The sequence below is a fragment of the Heteronotia binoei genome, chromosome 5, assembly GCF_032191835.1.
Source record: "Heteronotia binoei isolate CCM8104 ecotype False Entrance Well chromosome 5, APGP_CSIRO_Hbin_v1, whole genome shotgun sequence".
NCBI lineage: Eukaryota > Metazoa > Chordata > Lepidosauria > Squamata > Gekkonidae > Heteronotia > Heteronotia binoei.
In genome coordinates, this window is record NC_083227.1 from 24,573,937 (window position 1) to 24,594,303 (window position 20,367).

At 47.7% G+C, this 20,367-nt stretch overlaps 2 protein-coding genes across 3 annotated transcripts in view; both read left to right on the plus strand.

Moving 5' to 3' along the window:
- The window catches only part of LOC132571854 (zinc finger protein ZFP2-like), a 64,466-nt gene that overhangs the window by 31,810 nt on the left and 12,289 nt on the right, over positions 1-20,367 (plus strand). The window lies entirely within an intron of this gene.
- Positions 4,912-19,149, plus strand: LOC132571181 (zinc finger protein 124-like). Of its 2 annotated transcripts, none has more exons than XM_060237874.1 (6): positions 4,912-5,215; positions 6,445-6,896; positions 7,116-7,230; positions 7,722-7,792; positions 8,295-8,421; positions 17,648-19,149. In XM_060237874.1, the coding sequence occupies exons 2-6, from the start codon at positions 6,474-6,476 to the stop codon at positions 18,748-18,750; spliced, it is 1,839 nt and encodes a 612-aa protein (XP_060093857.1). In that variant the 5' UTR covers positions 4,912-5,215; positions 6,445-6,473; the 3' UTR covers positions 18,751-19,149. The 2 variants fall into 2 exon arrangements, with proteins under 2 accessions (XP_060093857.1, XP_060093858.1); XM_060237875.1 differs by having other exon boundaries at positions 4,912-5,012.

Sequence of the window (20,367 nt, forward strand, 5' to 3'; positions counted from 1 at the left end):
AGGGTGTGACAGGCATAATTGAACTCCAAGGGAGTTCTGGCCATCACATTTAAAGAGACAGCACACCCTTTTAAATGTCTTCCTTCCATAGGAAATAATGAAGGATAGGGGCACCTTCTTTTGGGGCTCATAGAATTGTACCCCCTGGTCCAATCATTTTGAAACTTGGGGGGTACTTTGGGGAGAGGCACTAGATACTATACTGAAAATTTTGTGCCTCTACCTCAAAAAACAGCTGCCCCAGAGCCCCCGAAACCTCCAGATCAATTCCCCATTATACCCTTTGAGAATCGATCTCCACATAGGGAATAATGAAGTGCTCAGCAGACGTTTCCCTCCCCCGCACCCTGTTTCTGGCAACTCTGAAGTGAGGGCTTGGCCTCTCTACTCACGAGTTGCTGCCAGCTTCTTCACAGCAACACAGACACACCATCCCAAGAGGAAGCCTTTCAATAGGAGACTGAAGCCTCTAGAGGTGCAAAGGCACATGGTCCTCTGGGGGCGGGGCTTCCCCCCGCCGGCCAGCTGACTGGGGGCGGGAAGGAGCCTGGGAAAGCAGAAGAACCCCCGCTGGGACCTGGGGATTGGCAAGCCTACACCAAAACCTTACAGGGCTTCTGGGAGTTGTAGGCCCTTCCTGCTACTACCACTCAGGCTTTTCTGGGCTTACATGCCTCTAAGGCACAGCCCAGACCACAACATGTCCTGTACTGATTAAGGAGGAATGTGTGTTGATTAGTCAAGGATGTACACACCGAAAATAACTGGTATAAGACAAGAGGGAAAATGGAGCTTGTGAAGGGCGTAGAAATAAGGATGGAAGAAAGTCCTTGCTTTCTGATGTTATAATGTGCATGTGCTTGAGAAGCCATTATGAATGTATTTAATATAGTTGCTAACAATGCTTTGGGTCACTTGGAGCCTGAGGACTAGGGGAGCCTCTTCTGCAGTAGAATAAATGGCTGTTTCTTTCTGACCAGTTTTGTTTGGGTTCTTTTCCACTGGCAGGAGTTGAACTCTTTGACTCTTTCTCTCTCTTGGGCCTTTGAAGAAATTAGCAGTTCCCATCATCAAGCTCTGGATCTTCTCTCACACACGGCTGGCCAGACAGACTGACGTATGGGAAAGGATTTTAAACAATATCTAACAACTTGACAAAGCCTTCCTTTATAATATCTCCTAATAGGGAAATTCTAATATGTAGTTTCTCCCTGGTTGGACCCATCAATTAAGTGCAAAGCAATTCGAAGAAGAAGACTGAATTTATACCCCGCCCTTCTCTCTGAATCAGGGACTCAGAGCGGTTTACGATCTCCTATATCTTCTCCCTTCACAAGAGACACCCTGTGAGATAGGTGGGGCTGAGAGCGCTCTCACAGCAGCTGCCCTTTCAAGGACAACTCCTGTGATCGCTATGGCTAACCCAAGGCCATTCCAGCAGCTGTAAGTGGAGGAGTGGGGAATCAAACCGGTTCTCCCAGATAAGAGTCCACACACTTAACTGCTACACCAAACTGGCTCAGATTAGCGGTTTCCCTCAGTCCAGCTCTGGGCCTTCTCTCTCTCCCACTGAGGGGACAGGGCTCTTGCAATGGGTCATAAGGGAGCAACTTCATTAACTGTTCAGGCTTTGGGGTGTATTCCTCCCTGGGCTCTAAATCCTCCTTTAAACAGAAATAAGATCATATGTTCAAAGATTAGATGAGTTACATTAAGGATGCAGACTGGACTTTATCCAGAGCAGAAATCCTCAGGACAAAGCTAAACCTCAGGACAAAGAACACCAGGGAAGAGACTTAATTTTGAACAGCCTTGGATACCTTTGCTGACCTTCTCCTGCTTTGGTTGCTCTGCGTATCGAGGGCTTGTAATCAAGTTCCATAAAGAAGGGCCTTTCTAGCAATTGGCCCTTTTTGTGTGTGGAAGCCTCTGTCTGTGGAAACATCACATGCCACTCCTTTGTCACAGGAGAGTGGCAGCTACAAGCATAGCCAGCTTCAAGAGGGGATTGAATAAATATATGGAGCAGAGGACCATCAATGGCTATTAGCCACAGCGTATTGATGGAACTTTGTCTGGGGCAGTGATGCTCTGTATTCTTGGTGCTGGGGGGGGGGAGAACAGTGGGAGGGCTTCTAGCGTCCTGGCCCCACTGGTGGACCTCCTGATGGCACCTGGGGATTTTTTGGCCACTGTGTGACACAGTGTTGGACTGGATGGGCCATTGGTCTGATCCAACATGGCTTATGTTCTTATGAGAGTGAATGGAAGTGGTATAATCTGGTAAGAAATGAGTAGTCCATATCTGGGCCTTCAGTTCTGGAGGAAATGAATTGTTGCCTGGATATGAAAATGGAATAGGCCAAGGTCACCTTTGTCCCCAGCTTCAGTGTGTGCAAGCCATTTTTATAACCTTTATGCTCTTAATTCCTTTCAGTAGGGCACCAAAGCAATCTTTTTGTGTTTGTAGCGATACTCATGGGTACTCAGGGCTTTTTTTGTAGTAGGAACTCCTTTGCAAGTTAGGCCAGACTCCCCTGATGTAGCCAATCCTGCTTACTGGGTTCTTAGTGCTCCTGAGTGCTCCCACCCCAAAAAAGCCCTGTTCTTTGGTAAGGATTGGAGGGAAAACCTGCACAAGGAATACCAAAAACAGAGAGTTGCAGAAATGAGTAGATCACAGGAGAAACTTGATTTTCATCTTCCTTGTACTCTGATGCTATCATGAAAGTTTCCACCCTCCAGGTGAGACCTGGAGATCTGCTAGGGATGTCAGACTCCAGGTGAAACCTGGGCGTCCCCTGGAATGACGCTTCTAGATGACAGAGATCAGGTGCCCTAAAGAAAATGGATGCTTTGGAGGGTGGACTGTATGAGTGTACCCCACTAAAGTCCCTGTTCTCCCCATGCTCCATCCCCATATCTCTAGGGATTTCCCAATGTGATGTTAGCAACTGTATTCCCCGCCAGTGACTGGAGAGCGGCTGGCAACCCTATCTCCCACTATTAAGTTGATCTGCAGATGAACAAGATCAGGGCCTCTTTTTTTGTAGTAGGAACTGCTTTGCATATTAGGCCACACACCCCTGATATAGCCAGTCTTCCTGGAGCTTACAGTAGGCCCTGTACTAAGAGCCCTGTAAGCTCTTGGAGAATTGGCTAAAGCAGGGGCGTGTGGCCTAATATGCAAAGCAGTTCCTACTACAAAAAAAAGCCCTGAGCAAGATCAGTTCCCCTGGTGAAAATGGCTGCTGCGGAGGATGGACGCTATGGCATTATACCCTGCTGAGGTCCTTCCCCTCCCCAGGCTTCCCCCCCACCCCAAACCCTCCAGGTACTTCCCAACACAGAGCTGGCAGCCCTAGTTTCATTAATGATCCGTTGCTTTCCTTGCCTTTCGTGTAAAGGGCTCTGAAATGACGTCCATGAAGAAGGGCCTTTTAAACAGTTGTTCCTTTTCATTTGTAGACCTCTGGGTGGAAATTTAAGAAGCTGCTGCTTTTTGCCTTTCTCGAAACCAGTAAAAATATAGTTTGGTTGGTGTTGCAAAACGTTTGAGAAAATAGCCTGTCCTAATTAAGGCAGTGTGACCAGCAGGCATCCTGAATCGTCAAAAGATTTCTTCCTGGGAAAGAGGCCCGAGAGAGCAAGAGGATTAAAAAAAACCAAACAAGCCCACCATGGGATGAGCCATGAACGGAGATTCATACCCGGGGCTCCCATGTACTAGTCCAGCAATTTTAACCACTATGCCACACTGGCTATTAGAACAGGATGTAGAACCCAGGTTCAAATCCCGCCTCTGCCACTGAATCTCACTGGAGGAACTTGGGCCAGTCACATGCTCTCAACCGGACCTACCTCACAGGGTTGCTGTGAGGAGAAAATGAAGACGGGGAGAATGTCGTCAGCCTCTTTGGGTGCCTATGGGGAGAAAGCAGGGTGTACCTGAAATAAATAAAATAGGCATTTCTATCTCCAAGCAGTTGGCAACCCCGAGCCAGGTGCCTTTCACACTGTTCCTCCTCTGGAAGCCAGGGATGGGATTTCAAAGTGCAGCCGGGCTGAAGTTTAATCCGTCTGTCTAGTTCCGCATGCTCAGTTTCTGTGCCTGCGGCTTCAATGGCTGGGATGCCCTCAGCCACTCCTATCTCTATGTATTTGTCTTCAGTCTCTGGTTATTTGTATTTGACATTATGTATTTATATTTTTCTTTCCATAAAAGTGCAATTTAAAACATACAAACCCACACACCTCCTCAGTCACTTGCTTCCGATTGCTTAGGGTGATCCTGCTGTAGTATGCCCTAATTTTCATTCCCCCACCTCCCGAAACCCTACTGTTTTCTGAGATAGATTCAGGTGGGGTAGCCGTGCTGGTCTGAAGCAACAGAACACAGTTTGAGTCCAGTGGCTCCTTCAAGACCAACTAAGTTTTATTCATGGTGTAAGCCAGGGGTGGTCAAACTTGCTTAATTTAAGAGCCACATAGAATAAATGTCAGATTTTTGAGAGCCCCAAGACATGAACGTCCATGTTTGAGAGAAGGAAGGAAGAAAAGGTGGAAAGAAAACAACTTTAAATGCATTCTCCAAGCTTATAGCTGGCTTGGAGAATTGATTTAAAGAGAGAAATGCGTTTTTGTTTCCTGAGTAGCATGGGGGACTCTGGGAGCGCAGCCCGGTGCGGGATTACTCCCGAGCAGCCCCATTGAGAAGCAGAGGGAGTGACTTGCAGCAGCCTGGCTGAAATCCGGCCCCTCCCCCGGGTCCAGGAGCCGCTCCGCATGGGAAAGGCAGGACGGGAAGCGTTCTTAATCATTCGGCCCCGGCACTGAAAGGGTTAAAGGGACAAAGCTGATGACTAGAGAGGCCGAGCAAGGAGGGGGCCCAAAAGAAGAAAGGCTCTTCCGGGGGAGGGGGGGGAGAAATTTCTGAATTGCCCAAAAAGAAGAGCTAGAGATCCGCAGCAGCTGGGAAAAGCCGTGCAGCTGGATCTTCGGGAGGTTTAGTTGTAAGCAGGTGGGGGGGGGGGGGGGGAGGAGAAGGTAGTAGATCTTGGAAGAGGGGGATCAGTCTAGCTGTAGGATAAGACTATCTCTGGCTAGGGGCCCTGGTGACTGAGCGGAATCTCCATGTTCAAAAACCACTTTGATCCACTCTGTTAAGTGGGCGGGGGGTGGGGGTAACCAGTGTCTTTAAGTCCAAGGGGAAAAGGTACGAAACTGGAGTTCTGCTGCTTGTCATTTTACTTCTGCGAGGGGGTGGGAGAACTTGCTGTTGTTTGTATTTGGATGGAATACCAAGGGCATTGTGGGTATTTGCATGTGTTGGAGGGTGGGCGTGTGGAACCTACCTGAATGGGAATCAACCACAGCCCCATCCTAAGACCTTGATGCTACTGGGTTAAATGTGGAAAAAACCATTTGACTCAGAACTACAGGAACATTATACTGTTGCTTTCCCAGGATGAACAGGTGTTCATCCCAGCAGCCTTTGAGGCTAACCTGGAGAGGCAGGTCACCTTCCCCTGTCACCCTCTGTGAGCTGTTGGAGAGGGCTGTTGCCTAATGCTTTGGGCCTGCTGAAGAGATGCTGACAATACTTATTACCAGTCATTGTGCTATATTAACTTTTAAAAAGGTAAAGGTAGTCCCCTGTGTAAGCACCAGTCCAGGGGTGGCCAAACTTGCTTAATGTAAGAGCCACAAAATAAATGTCAGATGTTGGAGGGGAGGGAGAAGTGGAAAGAAAACAACTTTAACTTTAAATGCATTCTTCCAGCTTCCGGTTGGCTTGGCTTGGAGAAGTGATTTAAAAAGAGAAATGTCTTTCCCAGTTAGCTGATGGGACAGCGGGGGGTTTGAGAGCCACACAGTATGTCTGAAAGAGCCACATGTGGCTCCCAAGGCACAGTTTGGCCACCTCTGCACCAGTCTCCAGGGTGACTTTGCATCACGTTTTCACAGCAGACTTTTTACGGAGTGGTTTGCCATTGCCTTCCCCAGTCAGCTATGCTTTCCCCCCAGCAAGCTGGGTACTCATTTTACTGACCTTGGAAGGATGGAAGGCTGAGTGAACCTTGAGCTGGCTACCTGAACCCAGCTTCCGCTGGGATCGAACTCAGATCGTGAGCAGTGCTTGGACTGCAGTGTTGCAGCTTACCACTCTGCGCCATGGGGCTCTTACTATATTAACTACAATAGTTAATATAGTAAGAGCCCCATGGCGCAGAGCGGTAAGCTGCAGCATATATTAACTGCAATAGTTAATATAGCACAAATGACATTAATCCTGATCTGCAAACCGCAATGATCTTTCTGATCTGCAGGGCCATCTTGGGTGTATCTGACTCTTGATCAGGGCTGGTGATGTAGCTCCATTCTTTTTAGGTTACTTTCTGCCTTTTTGAAGTATTCGACTCTCCCTCTTCATACTTTTTGCAGTTGGAGGAGACCCAATACACTGGAAGGAGATGGAAAAGCAGGACTCAGAAGGACCAGGAACTGGCAAGAGATCGAGGAAAGAACACCATCCCTTCCAGGCGGGGATTGGTGTTGAGTTGTGGGAAAGAGCTGTGCCAGAGACCCTGCATCAGGATACTGGGATCTCAGAGGAACACCGCCAGCATTTCCGGCAGTTCTGCTTCCACAATGCTGCTGGGCCCCGAGAGGTTTGCAGCCAGCTCTATCTACTTTGCAACCGCTGGCTGAAGCCAGAGAGGCACACCAAGAAGCAGATCCTGGACCTGGTGATCCTGGAGCAGTTCCTGGCCATCCTGCCCCTGGACATGGAGCGTTGGGTCAGAGGATGCAGGCCGGAGACCAGTTCCCAGGCCGTGGCCCTGGCCGAAGGTTTCCTGTTGAGTCAGGCAGAGGAAAAGAGGCAGGCAGCGCAGGTGAGACTTCTTGTAGTCCCTTCAAGGTGTGATGCTCAACCTTAGCATAAGGCCTCCCTGCCTGATACAAATCCATCCAGACGTTTGACCAGGGTTGATAGAAAACCCTGATTTTTGCTGCTGTTGTTGAAGCAGCTGTTGTTGGATGTGGAGGTGGGAATGGGGGCAAAATTCATCAGTCTTTAACGTTCTTGCCTATCTCTCTCACTGCTGTTTCAGATGTGGGGACCATCTATGAAGATGGAAGCGAAGTTCTCTCAGGTCGAGGGATCTCCTTGGGAGGAACAGCAGAGGGCACAAGCCCAGGAGCCTGCCCAGGATGCTATCTCAAGTGGTAAGGGTGCCTTATGCCCGCACTTAGTCCCATTGTGAAGTTGTTGGATAGAAGGCTCAGGCCAGGAGAAAAGGAAATACTTTTCTGCACACAACACAGAGTGGACTTCTGGGACTCGATGCCACAGAATGTAATGGTGGCCACCCATGTTCCCTCTAAGCTGCAGAGCCTTGTGAGCAAAAATTCTACTTTGTGAGCTCCTGGCATGAAAGTTGTGAGCTCCTGCATAAATTATTGTGCTCTGGGGTCATCCTTCCTGAGCTCAGTCAAAAATCTGTGAGCTGGAGGCTAAAACTCTGTGAGCTAGCTCACGCTAACTCAGCTCAGAGGGAACACTGGTGGCCACTCACAGGAAGGGAGAATTAGATTCATGGAGGGCAAGTCCATTCTCATTCACACAAATTAAGATATGCATGAAGCTGGATTCAATAAGCAAACATAATATGAAGCCTAGGCTAACAACCTTTCTTCCAACGTTCTTTCCCTCACAGGCAGTGAAGAGATGGTGTCGAGCCTTCATCTTTGTGGAGGAGTGGAAATGGCTGCCACCCCTGCTGTCCAGGTAATGGAATTACCTGAGCAGGGGACTGCCTGAGTCCCCCCTTCTTTCTCAGTGGGGTTTGCTCCTGCGGTTGCTTCTGAAGTGTCTGAGCACGAGAAGCTCTGAATGCTGCTCCTTTTAGCCCTGCCAAGCTGTCCATCTTCCACCCTCCCAGAATGCCCCCTTCCGGAGTGCAGTCTCACCTGGCATCATCTCTGAGGAGGGAATCTGGGTTTTTTTTTGAGAGCCAGTTTGGTGTAGTGGTTAAGTGCGCGGACTCTTTATCTGGGAGAACCGGGTTTGATTCCCCATTCCTCCCCTTGCAGCTGCTGGAATGGCCTTGGGTTAGCCATAGCTATCGCAGGAGTTGTCTTTGAAAGGGCAGCTTTCTGTGAGAGCTCTCTCAGCCCCACCTACCTCACAGGATGTCTGTTGTGGGAGAGGAAGGTAAAGGAGATTGTGAGCCGCTCTGAGATTCAGAGTAAAGGACTAGGATATAAATCCAATTTCTTCTTCTTTTCAGTCTCCAGCTTCCTTTGAGGACGTGGCCGTGTATTTCACTGAGGCAGAGTGGGCCCTGCTGGATCTGGGCCAGAGAGCGCTCTGCATGGAAGTCATGCTGGACAACTATTGGACTGTGGCCTCTCTGGGTAAGGAAAGTCCAGCTTATAAGATTACCAAACTTCAGGTTGGATGATAAAACTACAGCAGGAATGGTCAAACTTGCTTAATGTAAGAGCCACGTAGAATAAACATCAGATGTTCGAGAGCCGCAAGACATGAACATCAGATGTTTGAGAAGAGGGAGAGAGGAAGGAAGGAAGAAAAATAGATGAGGAGGGAGAGAGAGAGAGGTGGAAAGCAAGCAACTTTAACTTCAAGTGCATTCTCCAAGCCGCTACCTGGCTTGGAGAAGTGACTTAAAAAGACAAATGCCTTCTCCAAGCTGGCTGACAGGGTAGCAGCGGCTTCAAGAGCCACACAATATGTATGAAAGAGCCAGTTTGGTGTAGTGGTTAAGTGCGTGGACTCTTATCTGGGAGAACCAGGTTTGATTCCCCACTCCTCCACTTGCACCTGCTGAGATGGCCTTGGGTCAGCCATAGCTTTCATAGAAGCTGTCCTTGAAAGGGCAGCTGCTATAAAAGCACTCTCAGCCCCACCTACCTCACAGGGTGTTTGTTGTGGCGGGAGGGGGGAAGGTACAGGAGATTGTGACTGCTCTGAGATTCAGAGTATAGGGCGGGATATAAATCCAAAATCTTCTTCCAAAAATCTTATGTGGCTCCCGAGCTGCGATTTGACCCCCCCCCCCTGAACTACAGCTTAGTTTGGCCAGCTCCATATTTTATGTGCTTTGCATTCATTTTGCAACCTTGAAGAAGGCCTCTGCTGAGAACAGCAGGAGTCCATGCAAGCTTCTGCTCAGAGCTGGTCCAGTGGTTGATTCTAGAGAAAACTCTTGTTCTGGTCTAGACCAACCTAAAAATCCTGATACTACCACTGATCTAGGACAAGGCACTTCTGTACCCTGTACCTGAGCGAAATACAACTAAAACTAAAGGCTGAAGGACTGCATCCCCACCTCTGAGTTTTCCCTCCCCTGATCCTTTATCTGGGAAATTTTCTCATCACAGAACCGATTGTAAGGGCGCCTCTGTGCACCTCCCTGGGGCCTGGTCAAATTGATAGTATTCAGACAGACAACATGTCAAAAGAGATAAACTACTATAAAAACAGCACCAAATATGGACAGAATACATCAAACAATGGCCTCCCTGGTTTGAATTGCAAACTGGAGAAAGTAGGCAACATTAGCAGTTAGTGAAGAATTATGACGAAAGAGTAACCACTGAACCTTGGCGCAGTCAGACAAACCACCTCTTGTACAGAGAAGGGGGATTCAAAAATTTTTCTCATAATCTAGTGTAAAATGAACAATCTAATAAAACATAAGAGACAGATCCAGTAGCTTCCAGGTTACAAAGGCATCGGCTTCATTCATAAGGAATTTTTTGGCACCTTCCAGTGAAAATAGTTGATAGCAGTACATTAAATCTAAGCCAGCATAAATGCTCTTCTTTGCTGGGGATCAGTTAAAGAGCGGGAAAAAGTAGCTAGCTGTCCGGGAATTGGAGATAAGCCCAGGTGTAATGGAGAGCAAGTGCCTGGTCAAATTGATACTATTCTATCTATCAGGAGTCACGTGCCCTTGATCACCACTGATCCAGTTAATTGGCAAGCCACACCCCCCCCTCCCGGCTTGCAAGATGTTCTGGAATTGGTAGAGAGATGCTTTAAAATGGTTTTTGCGACTAATGAGTCTAGCTGTTCTGAGTTTATGCCATTAATGGATACACTGTTAACTAGTGGGGGAGGGTGTTAAAATATGTCAATCAGCATTTGGCATCGAACATAATCCCAAGATAATGCATGCGATGGAGAAAGTAGAGAAAGAGGTACTTTTCTCCCTTTCTCACAATACAAGAACTCGTGGGCATTCGATGAAATTGCTGAGCAGACAGGTTAAAACGGATAAAAGGAAGTACTTCTTCACCCAAAGGGTGATTAACATGTGGAATTCACTGCCACAGGATTTGGTGGCGGCCACAAGCATGCCCACCTTCAAGAGGGGTTTAGATAAAAATATGGAGCAGAGGTCCATCAGTGGCTATTAGCCACAGTGTGTGTGTGTGTGTGTGTGTATAAAAAATTTTTGGCCACTGTGTGACACAGAGTTTTGGACTGGATGGGCCATTGGCCTGATCCAACATGGCTTCTCTTATGTTCTTATGAACTCTGATTTGACCTCTAGGCCTTCAGTAGACTCTGCATGGGATTAGAAAACAAATGAGGATGTGTGCTGTCTCAGAGCACTTAGGGGCACTTTTGCGTGAAGGTCTTTAGAACGTGGAGGACCATACTGGAAATTGGGCTGTCTGTCTGGTTCTCTAGGCAAGGCTAACTTCTCGTGCCCCCCCCCTCCTCACAGATAACCAATTTTAAAAACAGATGAATTGTGAGGAAAATGAAAATCCCAATACAGTACCCCCAGAAGGACTGCGCCCTAGGTGATCACCTAGTTTGCTTACTGGCAGGGCTGGCCCTGTCAGTTTCATACAGTGATTGGAGGAACCCCTCTGATTCTTGGGAAAGATCGTGCAAGTCATTGCATCAATATGGAGTTGGAAGTATGTATGTCCGTCCGTCCGTCCGTCCTTCCTTCCTTCCCTCCCTCCCTCCCCCCCCACCAAAGGCAGGCTCAGGGCGGCTCACAGGTTAGGGTCGAAAATGACCAACAAGATAAAAACACTGATAATACATAAAACAAAGCATAAGACAATATTAAAATATGAGTTTAAAACAATATAACAATGGATGCTAGTACTATAATTCGTCATGCCATTTAGTTTCAGTAGTCAGTGTTAGATGTTCAATAGGACCCCAAATCGCCATGGCGTGGTGGGAAGTCTAGAATGATGTTCAATTCCGATTTATGGGTCTAGTCCGTTGCTCTAAGTTATCCTTATGGAAAAGCAAGGTGGAAGAGTGCCGTTTTACAGGCCCTGCGGAACTGTGAAAGCTCTCGCAGGGCCTTAACAGCCTTCAGCAACTCATTCCACCAGCTAGGTGCAGCCGCGGAAAAGGCCCCGGCTCTAGTTGACTGAAGCCTCACTTCCTTGACACTGGGGACTACCAGCAGACTTTGAGATCCGGACCGAAGTGCTCACTGGGGCATATACAAGGAAAGGCAGTCCCTAAGGTATGCAGGACTCTGGCATGATCAAGATGATCAAGAATACTTTGACTATTGTGTGCTTGGGTTTCGTTAGTCAGAGTGGTTCAGACATTAAGCAGAAGTCGCAGAACTTTGATGAGAATGTTGATGGAAAGAGTAAGGATGAGCTGATGGCTATTACTTTGCCACATGGATGTTTAGTAACGGGGGGGGGGGGAGGAAAAGGAAAGGCAAGAGAAAGGTGAACATAAGTACATAAGAGAAGCCATGTTGGATCAGGCCAGTGGTCCATCTAGTCCTGTGCTCTGTATCACACCGTGGCCAAACCTGAGGTGAAGAAGAAGAAGATGATATTGGATTTATATCCCGCCCTCCACTCCAAAGAGTCTCAGAGCGGCTCACAATCTCCTTTACCTTCCTCCCCCACAACAGACCCCCTGTGAGGTGGGTGGGGCTGGAGAGGGCTCTCACAGCAGCTGCCCTTTCAAGGACAACCTCTGCCAGAGCTATGGCTGAACCAAGGCCATTCCAGCAGGTGCAAGTGGAGGAGTGGGGAATCAAACCCGGTTCTCCCAGATAAGAGTCCACACACTTAACCACTACACCAAACTGGCTCTCCTACCAGTCAAATGAGATTGTTAGTGGCAGCTATTGCAACTAGAAGAAGAAGAAGATACTGGATTTATACTACCCTATACTCTGAATTTCAGAGTGGCTCACAATTTTTTTTACCTCCCCCCACATTTAAAGTTGCTTTCTTTCCACCTTTCCCTCCCCCCTCCATCTATTTTCCTACCTACCTACCTACAGACTTCCTGTGGGGTAGGTGGGGCTGAGAGAGCTCTCCCAGAAGTTGCCCTTTCAAGGACAACTCTGCAAGAGCTATGGCTGACCCAAGACCATTCCAGCAGCTGCAAGTGAAGGAGTGGGGAATCAAACCCGGTTCTCCCAGATAAGAATCTCCCCACTTAACCACTACATCAAGTGGCAGAGGTAGTGGATTTGGGACCTGACACTACACACCGGGGAGTGATCCTCTCTCCTATTTATATGCGCTCCCTTGCCCAGTTGGTCTGGAGTTTTGGGCTAATGATATCCAGCTATATTTATATTTATTTATATGTGAACTTATATCCCGCCCTTCTCACCGAAGTGTCTCAGGGCGGCTTACAACATAATAATTCACACAATTCAATTTAAAACATTTACAAGTACAATTAAAACCATAGTAAAACAGATAAAATAAAACCAGCGGTCTGTAAGAGCATTTTGTTCCATCCAGAAGATGTTCTCATTGTCAGTTAGATGTTATAGGCCTGCCGGAAGAGGGCTGTCTTGCAGGCCCTGCGGAACTGCCCTAGGGCCCGCACCTCCTCCGGCAGCTGGTTCCACCAATAAGGTGCCGCTATTGAGAAGGCCCGATCCCTGGTGGATTTTAGACGGGCCTCCTTTGGCCCGGGGACTACCAGCAGGTTTTGTGAACCCGAGCGTAGTACTCTCTGGGGAACGTGTGGGGAGAGACGGTCCCTAAGGTAGGCAGGTCCTAGGCCATATAGGGCTTTAAAGGTAATGACCAACACCTTGTACTGGACTCGGAATATTACTGGCAGCCAGTGCAGATCCCGGAGCCCCGGCTGAATGTGCTCCCATCTTGGGAGCCCTAATAGCAGCCGGGCAGCAGCGTTCTGCACTAACTGCAGTTTCCGGGTCCGGCACAAGGGTAGCCCTATGTAGAGGGCGTTACAGTAGTCCAACCTCGAGGTGACCGTAGCATGAATCACTGTTGCTAGGTCGTCGCGCTCCAGGAAGGGGGCCAACTGCCTCGCCCGCCTAAGGTGAAAAAAAGCGGACTTGGCAGTGGCTGCTATCTGAGCCTCCATCGTCAGAGAAGGAGGCTCAGATAGCAGCCACTGCCAAGTCCGCTATATCTGTTGATGGATAGCCAGCAGGATACCACCCCAGATAATCTACCCAAGGGTTTAGAGGCTGTGGTTGATTGGTTAAAGCAGAGTCGACTGAAATTAAATCCATCAGAGACGGAGGTCCTGTGCCTGGGCCATGGGTCGATGGGGTCAGGGATCCAACTTCCAACCCTCGACCGGGCGTAACTGACACCAATGCCTATGGTGAGGAGTTTGGGTGTGATCCTGGGTGACTTGATATCAGTGGAGGCCCAGGTCACGAGTGTTGCGAGATCAGCATTCTTCCACCTGTGGCAAGCCAAGCACCTGGCTCCCTGAACCTCTCCTCCCACAACCTCGCTACAGTGATCCATGCAATGGACGCCTCTAGGCTGGACGACTGTAACTCACTTTACACAGGGCTGCCTTTGAGACTGACCCAGAAAGCAGCAGCACAGGCCCGGACCGCTGTTGAAATATGTCAATCAGTATTTGACATCAAACCCTGATTCGACCTCTATGCCTGCAGTAGACTCTTCATGGGATTAGAATACAAATGAGGGTGTGTGGTGGTCTCAGAGCACTAAGGCCACTTTTGCTTGGCGTTCTTAAGAAGGTGGAGGACGGCACTGGAAATTACGTCTGAGGTTGCTGGTTTCATAGGACACACGCTTTAGTTGAATACCAGATCAAGTTCAAGGTTTTGGTATTAACTTTTGAAGCCCTTTGTGGTCTGGGACCAGCATATCTGCAGGACCATCTCTCCCTCCGCTACGCTCTATGGACCAACATCTCCTGGGGATCCCTAGCCCAGGGGTGGCCAAACTGTGGCTCGGAAGCCGCATGTGGCTCTTTCACACATATTGTGTGGCTTTCGAAGCCCCCACTACCCTGTTGGCCAATTTGGAGAAGGTATTTCTCCCTTTAAATCATTTCTCCAAGCCAAGTCAACCGGAAGCTTGGAGAATGCATTTAAAGTTGCTTTCTTTCCACCTTTCCCTCCCCCCTCCATCTATTTTCCTACCTGCCTACACCTGACATTCATGTCTTGTGGCTCTCAAACATCTGATGTTTATTCTATGTGACTCTCGCATTAAGCAAGTTTGGCCACCCCTGTTCCCTAGCCCAAAAGACATCCGCTTAGCCTCGGCCGGAGCCAGGGCCTTTTCAGCCCTGGTGTCAACCTGTGGAACACTCTCCCAAGTGTTAATACAGTTTTGCCGGGCTTATAATTTTTTTATTTATTTTTGTTGCCTTATATTCCCCCCTTTCCCGTAGACGGGCTCAGGGTGGATAGCAACATAGATCAGTAAGATAACACAATAAGATAAAACAGAGATGTTCCGCCAGGCTATGGTTGAGGTGGCAGAATTCCATTGGCATCGGCCTCCCTTGCTCCACTTTATATAGTTCTGGCCCATTTTTTCTAGGCTACCCACTTTTTAAAATGTTTACCATCTGTGGGTGCACACTGGTAGAGTCTTCTGGGAGAGACTGCCAACTTGTGCTTCAGGACTGCCACCTGATGATGTAGTTCAGGGGTGGCCAATGGTAGCTTTCCAGATGTTTTTTGCCTACCACTCCCATCAGCCCCAGCCAGCATGGCCAATGGCTGGGGCTGATGGGAGTTGTAGGCAAAAAAAATCTGGAGAGCTACTATTGGCCACCCCTGAGTAGTTGTCTGATATTATATTTATTTTATTTATTTACTTTAGATTTTTATGCCGCCCACTCCGCGAGTGGACTCTGGGCGGCTAACGGTCACGCTAAAAACAATTTAAATTACAATGATAAAAGAATGAAAAACATATATAAGCAATTTAAAACCTAAATGCTAAGTGCTATAAGAAAGATTTTATAACATAGGCGGTTTATCAATATCTCAGTTCTCTGTTCCTTTGTTACTCTATTAGCGGTCTTACAGATAGTATTGTTCAGCGGCATAGCAGTGGCAGCCTCCTCACATTAGTTGTTGTAGGAATGTCGAAAAAGTTCGGCTTTACAGGCCCTGCGGAATTGGGAGAGGTCCCACAGGGCTCTCGTGGCCTCTGGGAGAGCATTCCGTATAGGTTTTAATGGGGAAAGGAAAGGAAAGGTCCCCTGTGCAAGCACCAGTCGTTTTCGACTCTGGGGTGACGTTGCTTTCACAACGTTTTCATGGCAGACTTTTTACGGGATGGTTTGCCATTGCCTTTCCCAGTCATCTACACTTTCCCCCAAGCAAGCTGGGTACTCATTTTACCAACCTCGGAAGGATGGAAGGCTGAGTCAACCTGGAGCCGGCTACCTGAAAATGTTCTGTATAATGATTGTTCTATATATTTTAATTGTATTTATCTTATTGCCTGTTGTAACCCACCTTGAGCCTGCCATGCAAGGGAGGGAAGGCTAGAAATCAAATAAATAAATGGTATTATTTGAGTGAGCATAGGTACAATGAGACAGGACCAATGGTTTGCTTTATAAACTAACATTTAACCACCGTGGTTTGCTTTATACGCTAACATCAAATCAGAGGAACTCTGGCTCAGCGGTAGAGCATCTGCACAGCATGTGGAAGGTCCCTGTTCAGTCCCCGGCACCTCTAATTAAAAGATCTGGCAGTAGGTGATGTGAAAGGCCCCAGCCTGAAACTCTGGAAAGCCACTGCCGCTCTGAGTAAACAACAATGACCTTGGTGGACTAGTATAAGGCAGCTTAATATGTTCGCACAATACGAGAAAAATTGGTTTTTTTAAAAAGAATTTTCCAAAAGAAAATCAATATAGTACTATTGACAATGCTTATTTCTATTATAAGGATTGGGCTTGTTACAAATAACATCGCCTGGTCAGAGTTCATATATATTGTTTATTTTCCTAATGTGTTTCTAAAAACCGTTATGTACTTTGACCACTGAAGAGGGCACTTGAGGCCAAAACTCATATGATCTTCTGTTGGTCATTTGGCAGAGCTTTTTGTAGCAGGAACTCCTTTGCATAGTAGGCCACGCACCCTTGATGTAGCCAGTCCTCCTGGAGCTTACAGTAGGCCCTGTACGAAGAGCTCAGTAAGCTCTTGGAGGATTGGCTACATCCCCTCCTCCTCCACCCTATACAGCAGGGGTGGCCAACGGTAGCTCTCCAGATGTTTTTTGCCTACAACTCCCATCAGCCCCAGCCAGCATGGCCAATGGCTGGGGCTGATGGGAGTTGTAGGCAAAGAACATCTGAAAAGCTACAGTTGGCCACCCCTTTTATGCAGTCCTTGATAAGGGGATTTGATTCATTTCCTTTGAAGACTCTCTAGGGTCACTCATAGGGTACTCCTCCCTTCTTTTGCCGGATCCAGACCAGAGAGTTCTGCACACAGAAGTCATGCTGGACAGTTATGGGAGTGTGGCCTCTCTGTGTAAGAAACTTTTACAGGTGCCAAAGATACAAATTGCTGCCACTGGGATGATGCATGAATCAAAATATTAAAGAGCAGTATGTCACTGTGAGGCTCACCCCTGTACTCAATCCCACTGGGAGAGTCCAGGAGTTGGGGTGGCAGCAGAACCCATGTTTATCATAATGTGGTAGAGCGACCCAATCCACGAGGCTGGTCCAGAGGCAACTGACGCCAATGCAGTGGCCAACATGATAGGCTGGGTGGATGTCATGGCATGAGGTGGAGACAGGCAAAGGCTTCTCTCTTTCTCTGTCTCTGAAATGTTTAGAGCAGGGGTGTCGAATATGTAGCCCAAAGGCTGAAACAGGCCCTCAGAGGGCTCCTATCAGGCCCCGGAGCAACTGGCTCTTGTCTGCTTCCTTCTCCCTCTCTTTTGCTTCCTTCTGCATCTCAGCTTGCCTTGCCAGACTTGCTGAATCGCACAGGAGCTACAGAGTAAAACCTCAATTTTCTGCATTGGCTGAGGCTCCTCATCCTCCTGGTCCCCTGGGTGGGGGGTGGGGAGAGCCAGAGCTTCCTTTGCCCAGTTCCCTGAATCCCATGGGAGAAATACAAAGAAAGCACCTTTAAGACCAAATAAGTGCTGATGTTTTCAGCATGTTTTAAGTTTTTTTAAAAAAAATCTTTAGTCATGTTTGTCTGTGTCCTTTAAAAAGTTTATATCTCTGTTAACTACCCAGCCAAGCCCGACAAGGTCTCATTTATGTCAGATCCGGCCCTCATGAGTTTGACACCCCTGGTTTAGAGTGTGGATGGAACTTTCAGGCCTCCTTATTGGGTGCTAACAGGGTGTCTTTATTTCAGCAGGGGAGGATCAACCGAATGAGGATGATGAGGAAGTGCTTCATCCATCACCCACTAAAGTCAAGAATGAAGACTTGAAAATGGACCTCCAGAATCAAGGCGGCCCTACGGGGCTTATAGAAAGCCACACGACTGAGAAGCAGGATCAGCCCATTGCTTGCGAAGGGGGGGATTTCCAAGAAGTAATTCACATGGTGGAGAAAACATACAAGTGCTTGGAGTGTGGCATGAACTTCTCAGATCAAACCCAATATAATATCCACTTGCAAATGCACAGTGGAAGGAACGCCCATAAATGTTTGGTGTGTGGAGGGATTTTCTTTTGCACAGAAGAGTTCCTTAGGCATCTGAGCACACACACAGGGGAGAAACCTTTAGAATGCTCAGAGTGTGGAAAGAGATTCCGTCACAATGGTGATCTTCACCGGCATCAAAGAATCCACACAGGGGAGAAGCCTTTTGAATGCTCAGAGTGTGGAAAGAAATTCAGACGGAGTGGCGCTCTGCAAGGGCATCAAAGAACACACACTGGGGAGAAACCGTATGAATGCTCAGAGTGTGGAAAGAAATTCCGTTGGAGGGGCAATCTTCAAATGCATGTAAAAACCCACACTGGGGAGAAAGCTCTTGAATGCTCAGAATGTGGAAAGAAATTCAGTCAGAGTGGTAATCTTCACCAGCATCTGAAAACTCACACAGGGGAGAAACCTTTTGAATGCTCAGAGTGTGGAAAGAGATTCCGTCGGCATGGCTTTCTTCTGGAGCATCTTAGAACCCACACAGGGAAGAAACCTTTTGAATGCTCCGACTGTGGAAAGACATTCTGTCACAGTTCAACTCTTCAAAAGCATCTGAGAACCCACACAGGGGAGAAACCTTTTGAGTGCTCAGAGTGTGGAAAGAAATTCAGTGCGAGATTCACTCTTCAGCAGCATCTAAGAACCCACACAGGAGAGAAACCTTTTGAATGCTCAGAGTGTGGAAAGAAATTCAGTAGGAGTGGCAGACTTCACCAGCATCTACAAACTCACTGTGAGGAGAAACCTTTTGAATTATCAGAGTGTGAAAAGACATTTAGTCAGGTTGACATTCTTTTTTTATGAGGTGGTCTTTATCACGTTTTCAAAAGTTTGTGAAGCATGTTGTCTTAAAATTGTATTTAAAGCTGTAAAAAAGAAATCTTCTTTCAGACTCCTGAGCACAGCACCTCATGCCACAACTCATCCTATGACTGAACCTGGTGTGCTTTTCCTACCTTCATGATGTGGGTCAGTTAATTGGGTGACTCTGGGTTTAAATCCACACTAGACTTGGAAACTATGTGGATGCCCTTTAGCCAGTCACATTTTCAGACTAACATACTTTGGATGACAGTTGTAAGGATTAAATCTTTGTGAGGGGATGGCTTCTTGTCTTGATAGGTGCAGAAATCACAGGCCTTCCTTATTGATTGATAGCTTTTATTAAAACATTTACATTCTGCTTCCCCTTATGATTCAGTACATGTGAGTTTGTCTTTTGTGTAGGAGAAGTATAGAAACCTCCTGTTTATAGGAGGGGGAAAGGTCTAATAGAGACAGAAGTGGCATCACTAGGTTTAAAGATCTGGATGTTTTCCAGGCAGGGTTTTGGATCTACAACTGCTCAGTGGTTGTAAGGGGAGACCTGTTCTGGGAAAGGGAAGGGGGACTGAGAGTATCCCTGCAGACTCGCCATGGATACCATAGATCATGGTATCCTAGGGTTGCCAAGTAGCCAAGATGGTTATTGGGGGCATCATCCTCTGGTGGTTCTGGTCCTAACGGGCTGATTTGTTCCAGGATGGGGTTAGGGGATTCCTGAATGACAGAATCCCAGGGGGCTGTCGCTTGTCCTGTATGCTTTGGATTCTGGAGTCTTCTGGAGGACTGTGAGACTCTCAAGAGATGTCTCTGTTCAAGTCACTGTTTGGGTCAGCCATATCTCTTGCAGAGCTGTCCAGAGCAGGGCAGCTTCCAGGAGAGCTCTCTAAGCCTCACCTACCTCACAGGGTGTCTGTTGTGGGGGAGGAAGGTAAAGGAGTTTGCAAGCCACTCTGAGATTCAGTGAAGGGTGGGCTATAAATCCAGTATCATCATCATCTTCTAATGGAGACTTCAACAGACTTAACCCACCTTGTCAGGCTAAAGCAAATGTTCTTCCACACGACCTCCAAACACACAAAGAAAGCCCAGGTGCAAAGGAGAAGAGGGGTAGATACATTGGGGTAAATACATTGGGAAGAGGAGTGAAAGAGAATAAAACCTAAGGACATAAGAGAAGCCATGCTGGATCAGGCCATTGGCCCAACACTTTATATCACACAGCAGCCCAAACCCAGGTGCCATCAGAAGATCCACCAGTGGAGCCAGAACTCCAGAAGCCCTCTCAATGTTGCCCCCAAGCACTTTGGTGGTGTTGCTGCTAAAAAAAAATGTCATTTTAATCTGCATAGACCAGCCTCCCCCCCCCCCCCCAACTTCTCCCTGTGGGTGCTATAGTACCTGTCAACACCTATCTTTGTGTCTGCTGAGAATTTTTAGAAGGTGGGTGGAATCTTGTGGGGGTCTTGCTCAGCAGGGCTTTTGACTGGCTACTGAAAATCCAACGGGCCAAACAGACTGTTTTGGTAGCTACGTTGGTCTGAAGCAGCAAAACAAAGTTTGGGTCCAGTGGCACCTTTCCTGGTATATGCTTATACC

Bases quoted from the DNA above. Each gene is read 5' to 3' on its own strand.
- LOC132571181 (XM_060237874.1), top strand. From the start codon at position 6,474: ATGGAAAAGCAGGACTCAGAAGGACCAGGAACTGGCAAGAGATCGAGG. The intron at 7,231-7,721 runs GTAAGGGTGCCT...TTTCCCTCACAG, and splicing joins CCAGGATGCTATCTCAAGTG to GCAGTGAAGAGATGGTGTCG. The intron at 8,422-17,647 runs GTAAGGAAAGTC...TCTTTATTTCAG, and splicing joins TTGGACTGTGGCCTCTCTGG to CAGGGGAGGATCAACCGAAT.